Genomic DNA, 25,601 nt, shown 5'->3' on the forward strand with positions numbered 1-25,601 from the left:
GACCATGGCGATGTGAGTACCCCGATCCCAGAGGATCGTAGAATTATATGAGCCCAGGTGCGGCCATGGGATGGAGTTCAGTGCGGTCAGGCACTGGAAGTGACGATGTCACGAAGCTGGGAGCCGGTTTAGTACCGACAGCGACGATGTCACGAAGCTGGGAGCCGGTTTAGTACCGACAGCGAAAATGTCACGAAGCTGGGAGCCGGTTTAGTACCGACAGCGACAATGTCACGAGGTTAGAGCTGGTCTAGTACCGACAGCGACAATGTCACGGATTTGGAGCTGGTCTAGTACCGACAGCGACGATGTCACGAGGCTGGAGGCGGTCTAGTACCGGCAGTGACAATGTCACGAGGCTGGAGGCGGTCTAGTGTTGACAGCGATCGTGTTACGAAGCTGGTTATGTAACGAACTTTGAGAGTATGTGCGATTCGAAGGATGAGACCCATTTGGGTGTGAAATCGAGAATGGTCCGTCATGTCATTACGACCCGACTGAAAGCACGCAGAATGCAACTGGCACTTTGAATGCTAATCACAATGATACTAATCCTGTTTCCTTTTGTTTTGTTGACGAAGGTACACCCGAGGACGTGTGATAGTCAGGATGGCCGTGTCGGAGATGAAAGGAAAGCCGAAGCCTTTCCTTGGAAATTTTGGGAACATCCTCTAGTACCTTAGCCTAGATTTTATTATAGTTGTAATTGCTTAAGATTTGTAATAAGCGAGATTGGGTTCGAGGTGACAATCGGTCGCTGAACGTAGCCACGGTCACGGGATGGATGTTTTATCTAACGGAGGTCTGGAGTGGTTGTATGTGTTTTCCGAGAAATGTGGTTGTGGCGGCATGCGGCCTCGAGAGCGGGCCGAGCCACGTGTGATGTTGCCTCGGAGGTGCCGATGCAATGGGACATACATTGTATTAGTAATCAAAACTCCAGGCAGAAACTGCCTAGCAACGGCGTTTGGAACTTTCTCGATGCTTCCAACGAGTGTGCCTAGCAACGGCGTTTGGAACCTTCTCGATGCTTCCAAACGGATATAGAAAACAAAATGCAATCGTACAGGGAGAAAAATCTCCACGAGGCTGGCATTCTTGCGACTGCCTTGGAGAGTGATACATCGAGCATTTTCGACGATCGCATTTGCGTCTAAGTTAGTTTCGCTTAGTAAGGAATCCCGGTGACCGTGGATTCGTTTGAACTCAAACATTGCTAATAGTATTATTTAATTTAATTATTCGTAGATCGTATTATTCATTAGGCTTAGTGTTTGTTAGACTTATTATTAGTCGTACTTATTATTTGTTAAGCTTAGTGATAGACCTGTATATACGTGTAAATAAAATCTCGGCTTTGTGAAACGATGGCTAGTCCACATGAAGAGTCGTCGCGCGCCCAAAATTCGAATCGTGACCCGACATATATATACATACGTAGCCACAAATCAATTTGGATCACGACAGATAAAATAGGTAGCAATAATGTCTCCACGAACATTATCATAATTTATTGGAATTTACATAAAAGCCAAAGAATGCTATTGTTACAATGACACGGCGTTTTGTCGAGTTAGATAAATATGAATTGTGTGTTTGAACAAGTGTTCGGTCGTGTTTCACGCGACGAAAAAGGAAATCACAAGACAAGGTGTCGCCTCGTTGGAAGCAACAACTCGCAATACGAGGGTGGAAATTGGGTGATACCGGGAGGATTACGAGGGATGAGAAATCTGTCGAGAGCGTGAAAGGCTCGCAGTCACCGGGTTTCTCCAGTTCTGTCGCTTTTAACGCCGAGTTCTTCCGCTTCGAGGATAGAAGCTGCGAAATATCGAGGCCATTGTCCAAAGATTTTCAAGAATATCCGATGCAACGTCTTGAAATTTACGAGAGCAAGTCTGATAAATTCTTATCTCTGGTCCATTCGTGGCCAATTTTTTAATACCCTCGTAACTTGTAACGACAAATAAAAATATTGGTACAGGCCAATTTTTTTTTTGATAAAATCTTGTGTGAATTTACAAAAAATACGATTCTTCGTTTAATTTTTAATTCTCCTGGGGTCGAAGTGGCGAAATTCAACCATGGAAGAGGTACTCGCCGCCACCGCCCTCCACCTGCTGGGCTCGCGCGATGAACGTTTTAAACGACTAGCGCTCACGAGTGACATCACGTCGGTGAAACAATTCCAAAGAGAAATGAAGCCCTTCCTATACACGGAGTGGCCAACGCCCCCGCCGTGGAGGTCATTAGCGAGCTCCGGAAACAAACGAGGCAGGTCACCCGCCCCCTGGACCAGGTGTGGCCACTGCGGTATTTACGGACATCCGACATTCGAATGCCGCAAGAGAGCGAAGTGGGAACCGAAGAAGGACCCCCGACGCCCGGAGGAAAGCCGACCGGCTGCACCACCAAAAGCGTTGTGCTTTCACTGCCACATGCCGGGACACTTCGCGTCTCGCTGTCCATCGCGGCGAGAAGAAAAACATTGCAATCGTACGTCGATCGGAGGATCGTGTGTACTGAGACACTCGACCGGAGTCTTGTTTCGGTGGCGTCGTTGGGATGACGAGCAGTCTTGCTAGAGAGCTGATCGGTGAAGGAAGTCGAGTGCCTTACGAGCAGGGAGTGGTGCACGTCCTCCCGTTGGTCACGGATTCGTTATCAAGCCTGAGGCCCTCGTCACTAGTGTAACTATCGACAATAAAGGTACCCCACGCGCGACCGGACGATGGAGAACTTCAACGCAGAACCGCTACCTCCCGCGAGCCCTCCCCGGGAGGGCGCCACGAGCTCGGACTCGGAGATTCAGACTCGACATATATATTATTATATATATTATATATACTGTTATATCTATATAATATATGTATTTATATCTATAAATATATGTATAAATATATCTATTTAAAAAAATAAAGTTGACCTTCATATATTGCCAATAATATCGCGTGCGTAAAAAGGAACTAATTACATTTAATTCTTTTATTACATTTATTTATTTTTTATTATTATTTTTTTCACAACTAATTACATTTAATTATTACATTTACATACATTTAACTATTATTACATACATTTACATACATTTAATTATTATTTTTTTCATAATTATATCTCGTTTGAAATATTTTTCGACATAATTAATTGTTTCAAAAACACATATTCCAGCCTTCTAAATGATTTATTTTGCGTATTATACGAATTATTCCATCTATAAATAAATTGTTCTCTCTACACACAAACACGCACACAGTCTGTTAATTACACGAGTTAATTGTAACATTTTTCTCGATAAGTTGACAGAGCAAGGAAAATGAGCGACGAACATACCTACAAACTAATCTACTTCAATGCCCGTGGTCGTGCCGAACATATACGGTACATATTTGCATATACTGGCATCGAGTATACCGACGAGAGGATCCCCGAAGAACTCTGGCCTGAATACAAGGATTGTAAGCGTGAAGAATCGATTTTTACTTTCATCGTTCAACTCTCAGATATCTGCCATTTACTCAAACTTTTCTGTATATAAAACTTTCGTTTCACGTGCAGGCTAAATTTACTTAAAGTAAAATTTCATACGGAATAAAGTCGAACTTTTCATTAAGTTGCTTCCGTAATATCGTGTTTATCGAAAGTGTCATATTTCTCAGCACGAACCCAACTGACAAGAGTACCGCTAAACAAAACGAACTAATCGCTACCCTGATTGAACAATTTGAAAGCCTAACTCACGAGTTTAGAAGCTTTAGAAACAGCACCGATCAAAACATTAAAAACACAAAGGAATTTGCGGAAACTAGCGATAGAAATCGCTCTAAAGAAATACGGGATCTTGCAAAAACCATGGAAATAAAATACGACACAGAGACTGACCAGTCACAAATAAACGCCCATTTAGAAACCGCTGCTGATAACGTAACGGATGACGAAACTGACGGACCGAACACGTCACAAAGACCACGAGCCGCATCTAGCCGCGCCGCGATTAAACCAATAAACAACTACAACGAAGATCGAGGGCTCGAGGCAGATAAGGCCATACGAACTGTCGAGACACTACGAGGTCGAGATGACGTAGGCGTTGAAGATTTCATCTTATCGGTCCGCAAAGCAAGAGCTAGGTGCAAGGCAAGTGACAGAGAGCTATTATTAGATCTCATACTGATCGAAAAGATTACCGACAACGCGAAACGAAACATACGATATCTAAAAATCAACTCGTTCGAAGACTTATATTCATGCTTAAGACAACACGTATTGACACCAACAACTATTAGCAACTGTAGGGACAAATTAAAGAATTTAAAACAAGGGGCAACAGAAAGTGTACAATCTTTTAACTCCAGATTCCAACAACAGCTAAACGAATTAAATTATGCAGTCCAAAACGAAAACCGCACACCAACAGAACGACGCGTAGCTATAGATATTGAAGAACGCGAAGCACTTAAAACATATTTGCTCAACTTACGATACGAGATAGGACAGATGGTGGTATCTAGCGATCCAAAGAACCTGAACCTTGCCCAACAACTAGCAGCTGATAGAGAACAATGGTTACGAGAAGCAAATCGTGTCGCCAACCGCCCAAGGAATCAATCTCACAACACTACATTAGTATCCAAGCGAACTACTACCGATTCACAGCCACAAACTTCTGCTCAGCTACCTAGCCGACCATTAGACGACCGCATGAAACCGAAGTGTCCAAAGTGTTTACGAATTGGACACACAGCCGAAAAATGCTACTCTCGAAATTTTCCATTCGCCAGCCAAGGAAAGATTCCACCTCGAGTAAATCAAACAACGGAGAACCCAGAGGAAGCTTACCTCGTGTTAACTGCACCACCACCGGAAGATTACTATCAATCGTACTGCAACGAAGAGACGGAGGAGGAGCCAGATTCCTCATCGATACCGGAGCAGGAATCAACCTTATAAAAGAAAAAGCCTCACTAAACGTCCAAACTTCTAACACAAAAACCTTCCTAATGGGAAGTGACAAACATACCACTAACAAAATTTGCAATTTAACCATTGTTAGGACCGTTCGCGGAGAGACGCGGTCGCGAGGAAAACGCGTCAGCGAGAGGCGTAAATTCTCGCTACGATTCGGTGAATCGACGCCGCGAAGTAGTCGTTCCCCTGTTTCGGTTAAGATAACAGAGGTGGTTGAATGAATATGACACAGTATAGTAAGTTATATTTCACCGTTTATTCCACAACTTATAACGAAGGCAGTTACACTGGTGCGTATGTACGAGATGAATGAGTGACTGATCTGCGGCTGTGTCTACCCGCTCGAAGGATGTTGACCGTTCAAAGGATGTAAAATCAGTACCGTCTTGGGAGACGATGATGTGTCGGAGGAAAGCTAAGGATGGGTGTGTCTAGCGCACGGGACCATCGGATTTGTTGGTGCCGATGTTATTTAGGAGAGTGAGGGAATAGGCTTCGTTTCTAATTGGTTAAACGAAGGGTCTTAACCGCCCTCGAGAGAAAGTGGTTAGTGGGAGGACAGTTGCAGCGTACGTGCGAAAAACCAACTTTCCTTAGTTAAGCCGTGGTAGACAATAGTCTCGAGAAATTCCTCGGAAACAGATGTTTGTTTGAAGGACCTTAGCAGGCAAGTGACTCGGGTTTATGACGGATGCTTAAGGCTATTGAGGGTACGCCGTACGGAAGAGCGGACATCTGGTGTCCGTCTGGCCCGCGGTGTGTGACCTGGGCCAGGCATGTAGTTTGGTTCTTGGTGTCGGATACTTTCCTGAGATTTAGTATCGTATACAGCACCCGGGCAACCCTAGAAGCCATCGGAGTTGGGATACGCCCAACCAGCGCACTCGGTACACAGTACCGGTTACCTCAAATAATCGCCCGCAGGAGGCACTCTCGTCTCAGGTCGAACGGGGCCCTTTCCAAGCCCTTCCGTCTGCCGGGACGGTATCCGGAGCAGGTGGGACGCTGCTCACCCGCCGAAGGCCACTCGGAGGACTTTGTCCCCCTTAAACCAGCCCTCTTGCCAGCACTTGGCCACAACCACTGCCACCACGAGTCCATACCCATAATTGGTCGAGCCGAGGGTTCGCTACGCCCTCAGGGCTAACACTCGACCGCCCGTGGTACCGTTCATATGCCAACGGTGGGACCGCGCGTGTGGATGTACCGCCACGTCTCTGCTGCACGGTTTACCTGCACACCGTGCAGTCAGACCCAGATGAGACTCACGTAAGCGGGAGTTGGGGAAACGTACCTCGGCGGCTCTCCCGACGGTCTCACCCTTGGCTTCAGGATCGTGGGTGCGCTACTACCCAAGGCTCCGTGGGGAAGATCTTTGTCTTACACCACAGCAACCTTCCTTGCGGTGTACATAGAGGACTCACGTAAGCGGGACGCTTGTCCCGACGGTCCTCCCTGGCTGCGGGACCGTGGGTTTGCCAGCCCCCATAGACTCGCAAAAGCGAATCCTCCCTGCGGGAACCTGGGCCAGGCAGAGAGTCGCCTGGCGTAACATCCTCCCCCCGTTGAGAGGGTACCGATCAAAATTTCATTAAAGGTGGAGTTAATTGGAGCAGCCGCCCGACTCCTTGTTGATTGCTGATTGTCCTTATTCTGCTTGATCGGGTTGGCTCGTTGGTAGGACGAGCTGTGTGGCACGTCGTTCCAAGATGCTCGTTGCCGTATGACTTGTGGTAGTCTGGATGAGGCCGTTGTCGCCAGGGTGACTTCGAAGATACGGTCGAAAGTCCGGTGCGTTGAGGATATGTTGTCTTCCTTGCGTTCTGGATCGCCGTGGTCATCTGCATTGCCTGGCGATTTTCTATTGCGGTTCGCGAACCAGGAAGTGTCGTGAAACAGCTCGGCCCATGAAGTATCGTGAGACACCTCGTCCCAGGAGGTGTCGTTGTACAGCTCGCCGATTTCACAAAGGCACGTGAAATCCGTGTGTGGTTGCACAATGAAGACGTGAAGGAGGTCTTCGGTGGATTGGGGGACAGGGCTCCCCCCGCTGACCCATTCGTATCGCGCCTTCTTGATGATGATTGGTGGTTGGACCGGCGTGGTCCAGTTTTCTGCGAAAGACAGAATTAGAGACATCTTACCTTCCGTTTGGTTAGGTTTGGATCTGGAGTGGGAAGATTTTGCATCTCGGTCCAAGATGCTCGGCTCCGTATGAGTCGTTGCCGTCCGTAGGTGCCGTAGCTGCCAGGGAAAATGGATGGCCAGGCCTAAGGGTTGTTGCGTTGAGAGCAAGTGGTCCACCTTGTAGGCTGCACTGACATCGACGAGTATGGTGTTTTGTTTCAGCCCATTCGTCGGTGTGCTCCATTTCGGCGATAATGTAGTAGGAGACGGCATGTCGGCTGGTAAGGTCTCATCCGTCTGTTGATCCAAAGACTCTTGAGCGGCTGTCTGATTCAAGGCGTCTGATGGCGTGGAATCAGATTGTTGCGATGCTGATGATGTGAGCGAGGTTGTCGTTGGGTCTCGGGTGGGTGACACGTTGTGAGTGTCACGCGATGAGGTCCGCATGGGAAGCGTTTTCTGATTTAAGGCGTTTGGCAGCGTTGAATCAGATTGTTCATGTAGCGACGATGCTAGCGTGATTGTTGTCAAGTCGCGTGTAGGCGACACGTTGCGAGTGTGATGCGATGAGCTTCGCGTATCGTGCGATGGGATCGGTGGTCTCTGGAACCTGCTAGGAGCTTTGTTGCTGCATTCCGGAGGTTTTGGATTCGCTACTCTCTTGGAGGCATCCGTTGAGGAAGAATTAAGTTCGATGAGAATGCTCAATCGTACTACCAGATCCACATAGACATCGAGTAAGTCCACAGGTGCGAAGTCGTCGAGCTCAAGTAATTGGTCGTTGACAATGTTAAACCGTTTCCAAATGTCGTCGACTTGTTTTCGATAAGTTATTAAGGTGGCCTTGTAGTGCTGACCAGACTGTTCGTATTCGTCGAGTGATTTCGATACGGCCTGGAATTGGTCGCTTAGATTGCTTCGCTCCCGATGCAAGGAGGTGATTTTCTCTGCGTTTCCGGTTGCCATTGTTTGTTAGATAAGTGAGAGTGGAATGGTTATAACTTACTTCTGTTGAAGATTGTCCAGTTGCGGCAGGAGGTTGCGTGGTTGCGTTTTAACCACCGAATTATACCTCTTCAAGGGTGACGATCCTTGACGTTACTGACCTCGCTGGGGGGGGGGGGGGGGGGGGGGGGGGGGGGACGCTTCCGCTGCTGGTTATGTTGGATTCACGTGGCACTGTGATAGTGGGTGTCACTGGTATGCGCTTTTCACTTGACGCGTGATGCGGCTTTGAGGATTGAATGATTCGACCGGTTACGTGTCCACACTTTTCACTTGTCACTGAATCCGGCTCGAAAGATCGAATGTTTCGACCGGATGGGTGACAAAACTATCCACTGCCACTGATGATCCGGCTCGAAGGACCAAATGTTACGACCGTTCGCGGAGAGACGCGGTCGCGAGGAAAACGCGTCAGCGAGAGGCGTAAATTCTCGCTACGATTCGGTGAATCGACGCCGCGAAGTAGTCGTTCCCCTGTTTCGGTTAAGATAACAGAGGTGGTTGAATGAATATGACACAGTATAGTAAGTTATATTTCACCGTTTATTCCACAACTTATAACGAAAGCAGTTACACTGGTGCGTATGTACGAGATGAATGAGTGACTGATCTGCGGGTGTGTCTACCCGCTCGAAGGATGTTGACCGTTCGAAGGATGTAAAATCAGTACCGTCTTGGGAGACGATGATGTGTCGGAGGAAAGCTAAGGATGGGTGTGTCTAGCGCACGGGACCGTAGGATTTGTTGGTACCGATGTTATTTAGGAGAGTGAGGGAATAGGCTTCGTTTTTAATTGGTTAAACGAAGGGTCTCAACCGCCCTCGAGAGAAAGTGGTTAGTGGGAGGACAGTTGCAGCGTACGTGCGAAAAACCAACTTTCCTTAGTTAAGCCGTGGTAGACAATAGTCTCGAGAAATTCCTCGGAAACAGATGTTTGTTTGAAGGACCTTAGCAGGCAAGTGACTCGGGTTTATGACGGATGCTTAAGGCTATTGAGGGTACGCCGTACGGAAGAGCGGACATCTGGTGTCCGTCTGGCCCGCGGTGTGTGACCTGGGCCAGGCAGAGAGTCGCCCGGTGTAACAACCATGCTCAAGAAAAATCATCAATTCTACGTAGTCCCTAACAACTTTCCCCTAATCGAAGATGGAATAATCGGACTCCCATTCCTTACAAAGTATCAATACAGCGTCACTAACAATAAACTAACCTTAGACGAAATTATATTACCATTCCAGGAAACCGATAGCAAGATAAGACCAGGCGAAACTCTAATCTCAGCCCAATACATCGAAGGAAAGCCCACAACAGTATGTTTCATCAACACTGGTAAGCAAATTTGTCACATTACAAACGAAATAGAGAAACCCGATAAACTAAGCCAAATTAATAAATTCGCACAAATAATACGTACCAAACATATTGATCCAGAACTTCGAGAACCCCTTGAGAAAATCCTCATCAATTACTTAGACGTTTTTAATATGGAAACAGATTCATTACCATGTACCAACCTGACAGAACATACAATCACACTCAAGACAGACAAACCTATAAACATCAAATCTTATAGACCGCCCGAATATCATAAAAAGGAAATTGAGACTCAAATCAACGACATGTTAGACAAACAAATCATAGAACCATCGGACAGTCCATATAACGCACCAATTTGGGTAGTTCCAAAAAAATTAGATGCATCAGGCAAACAAAAATGGAGAATCGTTATAGATTTTAGAAAATTAAACGAGCAAACAGACCAAGACGCGTATCCTTTACCAAATTCGGACGAAATACTCGAGCACTTAGGCAAAGCTAAATTTTTCTCGGCCCTAGACCTCTCGTCAGGATTTCACCAGATACCTATGGAGCAAAATTCCAAAAAATATAGTGCATTCTCAACCCCACAAGGTCACTTCCACTATAATCGCATGCCCTTCGGCCTTAAAAACGCACCGGCGACGTTTCAACGTATGATGGATACCGCGCTACGGGGGTTAATAGGAAATAACTGTTTCGTATACCTGGATGACATTATAATATTCGGGAGCACCATCCAAGAACATAACCGAAATCTAGCCATTATACTAAACAGACTACAAAATTTAGGATTAAAAATACAACCGGACAAATGCGAATTTTTGAAACCGGAATTAGAATACTTAGGACACGTAGTAACAAAGGAAGGAGTAAAACCTAATCCCAAAAAGATTCAAGCCGTGAAAGACTTTAAAACACCAAAGACCGCGACCCACATAAAATCATTCTTAGGACTCGTTGGATACTATAGAAAATTTATACGTAATTTTTCTAAAATCGCAAAACCATTGACAGATCTCACAAAAAAGGACACTCCATTCTATTGGACCGATAGACAACAACTTGCATTTGACACACTAAAACAAAAACTCTGCGAAGCCCCTGTACTACAATATCCAGACTTTGACAAAACATTCACATTAACAACAGACGCAAGTAACGAAGGGTTAGGAGCGATACTCTCCCAAGACGGACATCCATGCTGTTATATATCCCGAACTTTGAACCCTCCTGAAAAGAATTACTCCACAACCGAGAAAGAGTTATTAGCAATAGTATGGTCAATCAAAAGACTAAGACAATACCTACTTGGTAGAAAATTTAAAATTCAAAGTGATCATCAAGCCTTGAAATGGCTAAAGAATGTTAAAGACCCCTCATCGAGACTCATGCGATGGCGTTTGAGACTCGAGGAGTACGATTATGAAATCGAATACAAAAAAGGAAAAGAAAATACAGCTGCAGATGCTCTATCCCGATTGTATCCTATCACTAATGAAGAAATCCAACCCAATGTAGAAAACCCGGACTATTATGACGAGTATATAGACTGGAAAATCAATATCACCCCAGCTCCGATAACTCAAAAGCCTAACAGACCACACTTTAAACAAATTACAAAGACCGAACTGGGAGACTTTAACGAACGGCATTGGTTGCGTCAATTAACCAAACACTTTATTAAACACCGAACCGGACGCTTACAAATAGGAATAAACGACAATAGCTTCAGCACGTTAAAAAAGGTAAATATTCAACTCATGCTAAGGTTTCTAACAACTAGATTCCCTCAAATTAAATTAATATTTGGACAAGATCCGCCAGTAGACTACGATAACGAACAAAAACAAACGATACTACGCGAAAATCATAACGAATTAGTAGGACACTTAGGTATACACCGCACCGTGAAATGAATACAAGAGCACCATCACTGGACAAACCTAGAACAAGACGTTACAGAATTCATACAAAACTGCGAAACCTGCCAACGAGAAAAGCTAAATCGTATCAGGGCCAAGGAACAACCTATGATAACTGACACACCCCTTAATCCTAATGACAAAATCGCAATGGACATATTCGGACCTCTCACCAAAACCAAACGGGGCAATCAGTTTATCCTGTCTATCCAAGATCAATTAACCAAATATCTCATCCTCATACCCTTAAAAGACCAAACAGCCAACTCAATCATTAACGAACTTTTGGATCACTATGTGTACATATTTTCCGCACCAAAAAGTATTCTGACGGACATGGGACGAAATTTCGTATGTAAATTGATGGACACATTTTAAAGAGCTTTCAAAATCCGACACATAAAAACCACTTCTTTCCATCCACAATCTAACGGATCCCTTGAACGAACGCATGCCGTAGTAAAGGACCTTATTCGAACTTGTACGACCGACCGACAGAACGACTGGGATGAAAACTTAAAATTAATATGCATGGGATATAATACTTCAGTACACGAGACGACCGGACATACCCCATTCGAATTAACATTTGGACGACAAGCTAACATGCCATCCTCAATATCAACCACTCCTAGCCTAACCAGAGAACAATTGTTTAACCTCTGGAAAAATCGACACAACGCCTATATAGCTAAAGCAAGACGAGTTACTGAATCTAACAAAAGGCGATACCAGAGGGATCAAATGCGGAAAATTATTAAAACACAGACGATATTCCGAGTAAAAGATAAAGTATGGGTACATAACGATCACAAGACTAACAAGCTAGACCACGAATGGCTAGGACCTGCAGAAATCCTCTCATCCAATCCACCCACCTATCTTATCGAATATTCCAACGGTCACACGCAAAGAATCCACGGTAACAGGCTAAAACCCTATCTTTCAGGAAGAAGACCATAATATGGATCATCATAACACTCGAGTACATTAGAAGCGATCTAGAAGTAAAACCATTGAATTACGCCAACATATTCCTGGAACACATTGACAATTGCTATCTGTACAACGAACAAATAGATATCACCCTTATAGTAGGCCTTAACGATCCAATTGACCAAGTTAATAGATTACAACGCGTAATAGATTTAATAGACCGTCAATGTAAACCACCTTGCGCTTACACACCAGAAATAAGTAGCCTAAAATTTAAGTACAGAAATCTTCAAAATCTGACTCGGCAACTCAAATTATTATTGCGTTATAAAAGCAAACACGGATTGCTCAATGTCATAGGCTCAGTATCCAAAACTTTATTCGGAACTCTCGACGAAAACGATTTAGAACTCATTAACAAGAACATCGATACATTATTTGATTCCAACAATAAAATAAAAACAATTCTTAGTAACCAAACCGCACTCATCAAACGCGTGCTAGACAATACCAAAACAAATCAACTTGAAAACTTAGCCAACGATATACACAAGATTGAAAACCACAATGAAAAAAACGAAATATTAGTCTCCCTATTAATTCAAACCGAATCTACCATATCAGAACTCCATATAAACATCGACGAAATTTTTAACACTGTTATGTTAGGGAAACAAGGAATCATAAACCCACAAGTTATAGAACCTGAACAATTCTTAAAAACACTTGACCAAATAACGAGACAAAACTTTATGACTAACCATATCGAACCTTCAGTTCAAAACTTTCAACTAATTCTAGATCTAAGCAAACTAAAGGTATGGATAAGAGACAACAAACTTATATATACAATAACTGTGCCGCTTTTGGAAAACAATGAATGGAAAATAACTAAAATTTACCCGATACCTTCCAAACAAAACTCTGTATTCATTGCGCCTGTAATAGAAACTGATTTGATACTAACCGACTCAGAACAATACACCTTTGTCGATAGTCACTACTTAAACAAATATTGTAAACGAACGGCAATCATCCACATTTGTAAAAGAACTCAACCGAGTCACAATAGAATCAATTCATCTGAATGCAGATCAGAATTAATTACTAATCGACAGACGGTCAAAACTTGCCCGACTGCTGTCTTCAAGCTGGAAGAATTGACGTTCGTACCTTTGCAGACGGAAAACCATTATATTATTATTCCTGCGAAAAATGTACAAATCGACGTGTTATGTAAGACACATAAAATCCTAGAAATTAGACAACCAAGCTTAATTAGCAGTAAAACCGGGTGCATAATCACATACGATCATAATATTATGAAAATAGGAGGATCACATAAAAATATCTCTTACGAAACCAAATTTAAGAATAGCATATACAGCTTCGAAGAAACAGATGTTCCAATATTAGAGAAAATATTAGAAACAGCTCCAAAAGTAACACACAATTTTAACCAATATAAAGCCAACCTCGACACATTACAAACACAAATCAGTACCCTGCAATTTGAGCGACGCATAAATTCATTGAAGGAATATGGCATATCCACACTACAAATATTAGGAATCATAGCCCTAGGACTAGGAACAATATATGTAATGTACAAATGTAAACTTTTCGAATGTCTACGCCGATCATTTCCTAAAAATGTACGTATCAAAATACACTGCCCTACCGCTCGCGTAAACAGGATCGATCAAACATCAACAGTACCAAGGACGGTCATCTTCCAAAATATCACCGAAGACGAAGATGAGGGGATCATTCAACTTAGAAGACCCACCAGAGCCTTACGCTTTAGCGGAGCAAAGCGAAGCTAAGGAGGGGGGAATGTCACGGTGGTCGTGAGAACGCAACAAAAGGATAGTTATGTCTCACATACCTTGGCCAGCAAAATGATGGCTAAGCAGTAATAGAAACCCTATGTGACCGGCATACAGCGATAACCCCTCCACAGGAGCCAGGTCCTTGATAAAAAAAAGTACCTCTCGAGTCGTTGCGAGACATTCTTTTCTGTGCTGTTTGACCAATCTGTATCGTTACTCTGTCAGTGTTCAATAAATCTTCTAGTAACAATCAAAATTTAAGTACGAATTTCTCACCTTGCGTGCGGAACGTGAAATTACCCCTAATCGACGTGACAAGAGCAAGGGAACCTGTCCTCCCGTTGGTCACGGATTCGTTATCAAGCCTGAGGCCCTCGTCACTAGTGTAACTATCGACAATAAAGGTACCCCACGCGCGACCGGACGATGGAGAACTTCAACGCAGAACCGCTACCTCCCGCGAGCCCTCCCCGGGAGGGCGCCTCGAGCTCGGACTCGGAGATTCAGACTCGACATATATATTATTATATATATTATATATACTATTATATCTATATAATATATGTATTTATATCTATAAATATATGTATAAATATATCTATTTAAAAAAATAAAGTTGACCTTCATATATCGCCAATAATATCGCGTGCGTAAAAAGAAACTAATTACATTTAATTCTTTTTTTACATTTATTTATTTTTTATTATTATTTTTTTCACAACTAATTACATTTAATTATTACATTTACATACATTTAACTATTATTACATACATTTACATACATTTAATTATTATTTTTTTCATAATTATATCTCGTTTGAAATATTTTTCGACATAATTAGTTGTTTCAAAAACATATATTCCAGCCTTCTAAATGATTTATTTTGCGTATTATACGAATTATTCCATCTATAAATAAATTGTTCTCTCTACACACAAACACGCACACAGTCTGTTAATTACACGAGTTAATTGTAACATTTTTCTCGATAAGTTGACAGAGCAAGGAAAATGAGCGACGAACATACCTACAAACTAATCTGCTTCAATGCCCGTGGTCGTGCCGAACATATACGGTACATATTTGCATATACTGGCATCGAGTATACCGACGAGAGGATCCCCGAAGAACTCTGGCCTGAATACAAGGATTGTAAGCGTGAAGAATCGATTTTTACTTTCATCGTTCAACTCTCAGATATCTGCCATTTACTCAAACTTTTCTGTATATAAAATTTTCGTTTCACGTGCAGGCTAAACTTACTTAAAGTAAAATTTCATACGGAACAAAGTCGAACTTTTCATTAAGTTTTGCTTCCGTAATATCGTGTTTATCGAATACCAACTTAATTCACTTACGATTCTCGAATTTTTGTGTTGCAATCTTTATTGTTTTCAATGAATCGAAGCATTTCGAATATTTTGAGAAAACCGTAAATAGGTGACTTAAAATAGGAATACAAAAATACTTCTACGTTTCTCGTTAATTTAAAAACTTTTTAGGACTTGTCGGAAAAAAAGGATAAAAAATTGAAATCAGTTCGGAAATGAACAAGAACATAGCTAAAAAGTCGAAAGAACAAAGCAGACATAAAATTCGATCTTCCGTTGCGACATTTCTATCGTAAATAGTATAATAAAAGTTTTACGCAGCATAGTCTTCGATATAATCTTAAATGTCGCTTGCAGATAGAGAAACAAAAAATCAACGTAAGTCTGTAAATCAATCCTGTCGGTGTAAAACACAAAATTACGTTCGCAGGAGACATTCGATTTATATTCCTTGCATTTCAATTTTCATTACAAGAACCGTGTACATTTTCTAATATTTTTTCCGTGTCTGGTATTATCTTTTATCCTTGATTTTAAAAACTTTAGGTTCTTCCCAACAGTCAAAAACACGCGATACCCTGTCCATCGTAATCGTAAGAAAAGAAAAAAAGGAGAAAGAAGACATTTCTGTATTTCTTTACTAGGTCATGTTGATTAAAACCGAAATGATTTCGATTCATCTGTTCACAAGAACGCAACGGCCTCGGAAGCTGTGTTGTGATTTCCTATCGATCGTTTCCCTCTACACAGTGTTCATATGAGCCATGTTTGTTCTTAGCAATGCCTTATAAAAAGCTGCCTGTGCTGGAGATAGACGGGAAACCGGTAGCGCAGAGTAACGCTGTGGCGCGATACTTGGCGAGGAAGTACGATCTAATGGGAAAGGACGAATGGGATGCGATGATATGCAACGAGCTCGTCGATACTCTTGGAGATTTGAAGCAAGGTGAGTAACTGATGAGATGACTTTGCATTTGTCTCATCACAGAGACAGACGTTCAAGAATTCATTGTGAAAAGACGAGTACAAACAAGATACGTATGTCTTTCCGTTAAGCGAATGTTATAGTTTGTTTGCAAAAGTCAGTTTTTAGATTATAGAATCGTAGATAGAATTTAGAGGATAGAAACTTTTAGTAGTCACTTTTAGTTTAGTAAAGTCTTATCGACAATAAGCAGACTACGTTATGATACAACGATTCCAACTGAAGATTTCTATCGACATCACGAATTCGATGGCTTCCAAATTTTCTTCTCTGCAATCTCAGACGCTCAACTCGAAAGAATCTTTTAGATCCCCCGACAAACACTCGACTCAGGTTATCTATTATCGTAATCTTCCTACGGGATTTTTTTTAACTGCGTTGCGTTAACGAATAACGGGATAACATCACGTTTCTCTCAACGCCTTTCAACGTTCTACAACTTTTATTCTTTGCAAATCCCTGTCTCTATATGATAAACGCTGGTTATCCGCGGAAGGAGCGAGGACAACGAAGTGTTACTCGATGATCAAAGACAGGAAGATCCTGGTACGCGATAACGTTACTAATTTCCAATTACGATATGTGTGATTACGTAACATCTGCTGTCTGCATAATGCGTTAACGATCCGCGCGTTGATCGCATAAATATAAATCGAAGGGAATGGAATCGCTCGAAACTCATGCAACTATCCGCAGGTGTTTAAAATCGTGTTTTTACACCGCCAACGTAACGTCACGCCAGTCGAATCGAAAAATTATTACTAGACAGAGAAGGTGAACAAAAAACGAGGTAAATAGGCTACCGATTGAATAATATCATAACGATCGTATCTCTGGTTTTTGCTCGTCTTTTATATTTGTTTCAAATGTATAAAATATAATCGTATCGATATCATCCACGATTAAAGCCATCCATCCGCCATCGACGAGGAACGAACGATTATATTTTATCATTTATGCGAATCCTTCTCTTCTCTTCTTTCTCTATTTACGCCCCTCGCCTTGCTTCGTACCGCCGATGATTCACAATTCGATGCACCTGAACAGCTGGAACGTCGCAGATTTTTCCGTACGATAACAAACGTGTTTTTGATGGCCTGCTTTAAACCGTGACGATCGCCATGACGTGCATCAATTGTCGAATGATGTAGTGCGACGATACTCCTACGCAACTTTTTTTTACGCTGTTTTTTCCTCTATTTTTCTTCCTGTGTGTTATCACATGATCATGAGATACCTGTATAGAAGATGCAAAGAGTCTGTGAAGAATTTACAGATATTTAAGATTATCATAATGATTAAGCAAAAGCTAAGATGCAAAATATTGCTCAAGATGTAATTATGTAATATTTACTCAATTTCTAGAAGACTGTTTATATCTTGTTGTTATTCTTGATATGGAGATAAATATAGTATACTTTATTAAGACCTAGATAAAAGACTTTTTTCTCGTTTCTCTTCTCTTACTTAATCACTAAGAGTTATATAACGTTTATTCGATAATTCTGCTTCTCCTGACCTTTCCACAAATGGTTGTTTATATCTCGACATTCTTGGTACTTTTAATCAAATTTTAATAACAGTACTTTACTCGTCAGAAGTAAATAAAAAAGCTCTACGTAGAAGCAAGGATTTACTTACATTTCCTTTCTCGAATCTCAGTTAGCAATGTTGTTCCTCTTGAAAGATTTTCCAAGTTTCCAAGACAATTTCCACGCTGATAACATTGTATATATTTCAAGTATCGTGAACCACAGGAACTTGTTGAGGCAATATTGAAGAAAGCAAAGAGAATGAAGAAATTGTAGGAACTATGAGAGGCTACTCCTTCTTTCACAACTTATTTTCTCTTCGTTTGGGGGGAAAAACACAAATGAATGTAACGGTTGGTTTCATATACGTTTCAGCTATCTGCTACTATCGCATGGAGGAGGATCCTGAAAAGAAGGAAGCGAGGAAGAATCAACTTTTGAACGAAACAATACCATTTTACTTGACTAAATTCGACCAGATTATTGGCGAAAATGAAGGATATATCATTCCTTCTATCGTAAGATAGTTTATCCAAATTTAATGTTAAAATTTTTAGTCTTTGTGCAAACTGGGCCATGTTGCCCATAAAAAATTATTGAAACTTTGTTGCGACAAGACAGCTTTAATTGTTGAGAGCAGAGTGTATCTTTAAAATTCACTCCTGTTAGTTTATGTACAAATGAATTTGCCAAGATTTTCAGCTTTTAGATAATTATTCGTGTATCTTTCTCATCAAGTTTGATAGAAATTATTACTATCGTAATCAAAGCAAAGATTAAGATATGTAAAATCATTTCTCTGGATATGACACTCTTGTTTAATGAGTGATAAATGATACCATTCGAAATATCATATTTATATAATATATAATGATACTTATAAGTGTAATCACTTAAGTACAGATATCTGAATTTTTCTCACTGTCACTGACATAGATACGTATTATCCTTCCTTAGATTACTTGACCAGTTTATTTCTTTCATCACTGTGTTATTATATAATAATAATAAATAGTCACATTAAATTAATTTAGTATGATTATGTTGTTTAATAATACGTGTTTCATTGCAAAATATTTAGCGATTGAAGGGCTCATAGGAAACATGAAAGTGAAAGAATACTAGAATCTAGAGTTTACGATTTCAATTTCTTTAACGAGATATTTATCATATTACACAATTCCTGTAAATGTATTTGTAATTATATCGCCGAAGAATTGTATTTAATTAAGCTATGAAGTTGTGGGATCGTGAGAAGGATTATTTTTATAGAACTGTCTAATTTCCATTCGACATTGATTCAGGATACACATTACTCTTTTTTACATAATACCAGTTTTGTCATTTTTAATTAACAAACACCTCCAAAGGTTGAAGTTTCTAAAATTATCTTCTTTCGAACGGTCAATATCCTTCCACCGGGTAGGACACACCCACAGATCAGTCACTTATTCATCTCGTACATACGCACCAGCGTAACTGCCTTCGTTATAAGTTGTTGGAATAAACGGTGAAATATAACTTACTATACTGTGTCATATTCATTTAACCACCTCTTATCTTAACCGAAACAGGGGAACGACTACTTCGCGGCGTTGATTCACCGAATCGTAGCGAGAATTTACGCCTCTCGCTACTGCGACTGCGTCTCTCCGCGAACGGTCGTAACACATTGATCGACAGAAGTACTAAACTCTAATAACATAAATTTATATATTTTCTATTTCCCAGCCACCAGTTTTATAGATTTTTCTATCTTCTGTACTACTTTTATCAATTTTATTTTTTCTTACATGAGATTATTGTAAATTTAATATCATTTGTTCGCAATATTTGTTATTTATCTTTCCTTGAATTTGAAATTTCGCGCTTCAATGTTGTGTGTTGTTCGACGTTTTATCGAACGATGTTTATCGAACTAGTTTATGAATACATACATAATCATTAAAGAATCTATAAACCTTACTAGTTTGTTTTTACTAAGTTTTGTTACAGAAAACATGTTCTCATAAATTTTCAACTTTAATTTATGGAAATTTATTAACCTTAAACTATAAAATCATTCAATGAGTCTTTCCGGATGTTTTTATGTAGTCATAATTTCACATATCAGCACAGCTCCACCAATAGGATAAGAGTTACGTGGAAGCAACAGGGGGGAAGAAGAACATATATTGATCTAAAGGTTATTTTTGTCTCATTCAAGTTTCTGTTAACCGGCTTGGAAATTTCCTGTGCTTGTTTCGACTTTGAAGTCTTAAAAAAAAAATTGTAAGTAAATAGTATATATATATAGTATATATATCCTGAGTCAAAGTTTCTCTTTATAAATAATAAACCGTTTAAAAACTATATTTTGTATGTTTTTTCCTTATTCATAATTAAATAATAAATATGAAATACTTCTACAGAAAGCCGACATCCTTCAATTAACCGAACAGCAGATGATTTAAAAATTAGTAGTTGAAAGAAATAAATGTTATTACATGTTCATAATTGATCGATAAATTTAAGTATACAATTAGAAAATGTTTCTTCTTTATTGATAACTAAATAATACAGATAAGATACAAGATACTTGTACGAAAAGTCGGCGCGTCGTTCAATTAACGGAACAGCAGAGGATTTGAAAATTAGTAGTTGAAAGAAATAAATGTTATCATATGTTTATAATTGATCGATAAATTTAAGTATGCAATTAGAAAATGTTTCTTAAGTTTGGAAGAATATATAATCATGCTGAATGTTTTGTAGTTACGAAAGTTGTATACAAACATACATTGTACATACGACTAGTAATGGTACTAAATTACTGTTAGAGGGTCTTGGGTGTATAGAACCATATGGTTAAATTAATACTAGAGATAACGAATCGTGCGAATGTAATTAATATTTTGAAATGCGTTGTTTGCATTAATTGATAGTTTTCTTATAAACTTTTTTATAAACAATTTCATTGCTATAGAAAAAAAAATAAATGCCGGTAATATGTCTATCCTACTTAAATAGAAAGTGCAATATTTTGTTATAATATTTGGCGCAAGTTTATACATTATTACATCCAAAAATAATATTCTTTTTATATCTAAGCTATATTAAAATATAAAGATACAAATAGCTATGCGAGTAGTTAGTAGTTGATGCTTTTTACTTAAATTGTCTTATACTTCATAATTTGTAATAATATAATTCTTGTCATCAATGATTCTTTGTTTTTACTTTGTATATATTATACTTCCAGGAAGATGCCGCTCTATAAATTGACTTACTTCCCAGTTACGGCATTGGCAGAACCAATCCGTTCTTCTTCAGCTATGCTAGTATTCCATTTGAAGATGAACGTATCAAAAAGGACGTCTGGCCAGAAATAAAGCCCTGTAAGCTTAAAATTTAAAGAAATTCTGTTTCTTAAATCTCATCTTTCCTAATTTAACTAAAGTAGCTAAATAAAGTAGAACACAATTATGCAGAGTATAACAGAGATTATTGTTTACTCTCCATTGCTCTATAAGATATGTGGGAGAACAATAGGTATTGTTAAGGAGACAATGCCCTTTGTTTGCTGATAAATTATCAATAAATTAAATTATATCTTTCCAAAACAGATAACAGGAAGCTAGATATTTAAGAAGCATCATAATCTGTTTGTTCGATAGAATCTTTGATTCTATTAGTTGTATGTTTTTAGTGACTCCTTATGGCCAGCTTCCTATGCTCGTAGCTGATAGAAGGAAGGTTGCTCAGTCTACAGCTATTTGCCGTTACTTAGCCAAACAATATGACTTAGCTGGAAAGACTGACTGGGCAGATCTTCATATTGATGCCACTGTTGATACTATTCATGATATTCGTCATAGTGAGTATCCAGTGCTGTTTTGCATAAATCTTATGAGAATCTTGATAACAGATAGTACATATCTGTTCAGGTATTTATTAGTTGAAATCCGATTTAATATTTGATTTAATCGAACGATACACGTATGTCAACAATACAAGACAAAGGATTAAAAAGGATTGTAATTCTATCTTCAGTATCATTTAAATTTCGCACAACACTGTATTCAAATTAGTATAACATTAGCGAATAGTATTTAACTGAAAACAAATTTTCAGAAATTGCCGCCTTCCACTATGAGGAGGACGAGAAGGTCAAAGCTGCAAAACGCAATGCTGCTGAAGAGACGCTGCTGTTCATTTTAGAACGTTTGGACCAGCAAGTGAAGGAAAATGACGGCTACTTCTACGATGGTACTCTCTCTTGGGCTGATTTAACATTCGTTGCTCTGCTCGATTATTTGAACTTTATGTACAAGTCTGATCTGATCGAGAATTACGAGAATCTGAAGCTGCTGGAGAAAAAGGTCCTCCTTCTGCCCAAGATCAAAAACTGGATTGAGAGACGCCCAGTTAGCGAATTCTAAACTTCACGATTGCTTATGGTTTTATAAGCGTTTAAAGATTACGGTCTTAGTGTGTTGAGAGAATGAAGAACGAATCGTGTTGATGGAAGTTTGTACGGAATATACTGATTGCTTTTAACATTCATTAGTTCCAGTTATTACCGATATTTTTGTCATTTAGTTAGGGTTTTCCCTTTAGATTACGTTGTGATAGAGAACTATTATTTGTGTATTCCTACAGAAACATACGAACTATATAAACTGTTGACACGATGTTGTGCTTTTGTATTATAGAGATAATAATAAAACCATCAAACAATCATTAATTGTGTTTTTTATTATATTCATTAAGAATTGAAGATTACCTCCTTGGTGATCTTGATAATATCGTATTTTACAAATGTTGAACAAAAAAAAATGTATGATTATTTTATTCAATACATTATGAGGGTTGCTTTAAAAAAAATACGAGTTACATATTTCTTTGAAAAAAGCATGAATTTTATCGATACAATAATGTTCTTCTGTTATCGCTTTAAAGTTGAGTACTTCGTTGATTACACGAGAGAACTCGCCTACAGCAAACAAGATACGACCGTGTGTAAAGTAATTAATCTGTTTGCTCGTTGCTAGCTACACATAAGGCTTGCGTAAAAAAAGATATGCATTTCAGTTCAGGCGGAGAATTATGTAGGAAGTCATTTCGTCGATCAATAACTTAGTTAATAAAAGATCAAATTTTCATGTACATAAATGTAAGTAACGTTCAAGTATTAATCATTACATACAATTTTTGTATAATTCGATATCTTGGTCACTTACATCTTACAAATGATATATAGATAATATTTATGAGATACATTGGAGTTATCTTTTAGTTAACGCCATTTTTTCTTGTTTTCTCTGTACTTTTACTATTCTTCCAAAAATATCAAAGGATCGATGACTTCAAATTAAACTAGAATTGCTTCGGTATATTGTCAATCAATGACTATTTGTATTCACATCTATATCAAAGGAAAACCGATTGCAAAATTAATTACCCTTGCAACTCCGCAATCTGAAACTATGTGTGATCGACCTTGAAGATGACAAATCTCAATGTTTGAAGTAGTACAAAAAGATGATAATTTAATTTCGCTTTATCAAACTGTACAAAATTTGTATACACATACAGAAAAAAAACGGAGTTCAAACATTAATCAACATGAATTATCGGTTATTATTGCTGAGTAATTATTAGGATTAGAGTTTTGGAGTATCGATCGTATCGAGTTTTAACTATCGGTTTCCGCAATTTATTGTTTTTCTAAATTATGTCTAAATGGTATCAGTTTTTGAATATTTTATAGTTTACACTCCAACATACTGACGTAAGCTATCGAAAATAATTGTAAATTATGCAATATCATTTTTTTTATATTTCATAATCTAAATTTTAATCTATTTTTTGTATTTAACATCCCTTTTTTATTGTTCTTGTACGTTCTTCAAAAAATCTTAATTTTTTTTTGGATAAAATCTTGTGTGAATTTACAAAAAATACGATTCTTCGTTTAATTTTTTTCCCTTATTGTCTTTACATATTTGGAGTTTAAACGCGTTATAAGTACGTTTTTTTTTTTTAACATGATTACGTAGAATTCTTATTCTGAATAAATTATTTGTTTCCGCTTCATAACTGTTTCTAAATTACAGTGCATTTAATCTTGAAATGCACAGTAACATTTTATACTTTTTACGTTCTAAGGAATTTTCAGGATCGGTTAAAAATTAAATTACAGTAATGGTAATACTCAATATTAATGTCAGACGTGGATACTTCACTGTTTTGTATAATAATTTGTTATCATGGCATCGATCAAGGTATTTAATATACAAAGCGTACAGATTAATAAGAATTTTAATTAATCCTTCTTCTATAGTATTCACCGTTCTTTTCGAGCTCGTACCATTTCAAATAGACTTTCGAATAGACTTCAAAGATTTGTCTGTTCAAATAAAACGCGATCTTTTTTATTTCCCTATCAGTCGTCCCGTTACTGTTCCGTTGTTTCCAACAGATTGCAGATTCGTTTAAAAAACATTTGTAACGAAAAACAAACCCACTCGCAGAAATGTTATTCAATATCGCATTTATAACTTTCATAGACATTCTCCTCTCATTGCTATCATTGTAAACAGATTGAAACTTCGTTTGCAAACACTCGCGATTAAAAAAAAAAAAGAAGAATTAATCTTAAACAATTTTATCTTGTGTTCCATTTATAATTTTCATAATTGTCTTCCCGACGTTGTATCATTTTAAATGGCTTTTTTCTATCCATCTATGTTGCAGCGAGATCAACGGTCCTAATTACTAAATTGCACGATGTGTTCATACAAATTCACTTTTTATGAACGCGATGAAACGAAATGAAACCTAAGTAGAGATTTGTTTTCTCATCAAGTATAACGAGTTTTATACTTTGGATAGATTGCCTCGTTGTGAGAAGGTCTTTGTTTTTTCGGCCAATCGCCGGGAGACGTAATCGCGAGGAAAGACGTCAACGGGGGTCGTAAATCCCCGTTACGATTATAACAATCGACACCACGAATTGATCGATCCCCTGATTTCCGTTGAGATAATAAGGGGTGATTGAGCTTGTATAACACTGTGATTCACAGAATTATAACTTATATATTTCCAACACTTAGATTACACTGATGAGCATAGATAGATAGATAATCACTTATCGCACGAAGATAAGATACATATGTACGTTAGAGCAGGGCTCTTATAATTAGATTTAGTGTATTAGTGGACGTAGCACTATAAGATATTTAGGAGAGGAAATGTAGGCTCGACAATACCGAGACCGACTCTCGCGTTATGCTTAGACTGCCCGATGGGCATTAGCGGTATACTTAGTAGTTGACTTTTCCAACGATGTAGAAGAAGTGAAGTCGAGTGACGATGCTGTGTCGGAGGAAAGCTAAGGATGGGAGTGTCTAGCGCACAGGACCATCGGATTTGTTGGTGCCGATGTTATTTAGGAGAGTGAGGGAATAGGCTTCGTTTTTAATTGGTTAGACGAAGGGTCTTAACCGCCCTCGAGAGAAAGTGGTTACTGGGAGGAAAGTTGCAGCGTACGTGACAAAAACTAACTTTCCCTTTTTCGCCGTGGTAGACAATAGTCTTTAGAAATTCGTCCGAACCAGATGTTTGTTTTGTTTGAAGGACCTTTTCTAGGAAATCTATG

The 25,601-nt window shown here is 39.2% G+C and overlaps 1 protein-coding gene, 1 long non-coding RNA gene and 1 pseudogene across 3 annotated transcripts; 1 reads left to right on the top strand and 2 right to left on the bottom strand.

Moving 5' to 3' along the window:
- Positions 1-5,613: 5,613 nt before the first annotated feature.
- On the bottom strand, positions 5,614-7,396 carry LOC126870306 (uncharacterized). Its single transcript, XM_050627884.1, has 2 exons — positions 6,491-7,396; positions 5,614-5,733 (listed from the first exon to the last, which is right to left on the bottom strand). The coding sequence occupies exons 1-2, from the start codon at positions 7,366-7,368 to the stop codon at positions 5,670-5,672; spliced, it is 942 nt and encodes a 313-aa protein (XP_050483841.1). The 5' UTR covers positions 7,369-7,396; the 3' UTR covers positions 5,614-5,669.
- A 9,863-nt stretch (positions 7,397-17,259) lies between these two features.
- Positions 17,260-18,691, bottom strand: LOC126870325 (uncharacterized). 2 transcript variants are annotated; one of them, XR_007691297.1, is made up of 3 exons: positions 18,069-18,691; positions 17,782-17,986; positions 17,260-17,664 (listed from the first exon to the last, which is right to left on the bottom strand). It is a non-coding gene; the product is annotated as an uncharacterized LOC126870325 (long non-coding RNA). The 2 variants fall into 2 exon arrangements; XR_007691296.1 differs by having other exon boundaries at positions 17,260-17,686.
- Positions 18,692-21,200: 2,509 nt separating this feature from the next.
- Positions 21,201-22,685, top strand: LOC126870313 (glutathione S-transferase-like; annotated as a pseudogene).
- Positions 22,686-25,601: the final 2,916 nt, after the last annotated feature.

This window comes from Bombus huntii, chromosome 10 (genome assembly GCF_024542735.1).
Source record: "Bombus huntii isolate Logan2020A chromosome 10, iyBomHunt1.1, whole genome shotgun sequence".
NCBI lineage: Eukaryota > Metazoa > Arthropoda > Insecta > Hymenoptera > Apidae > Bombus > Bombus huntii.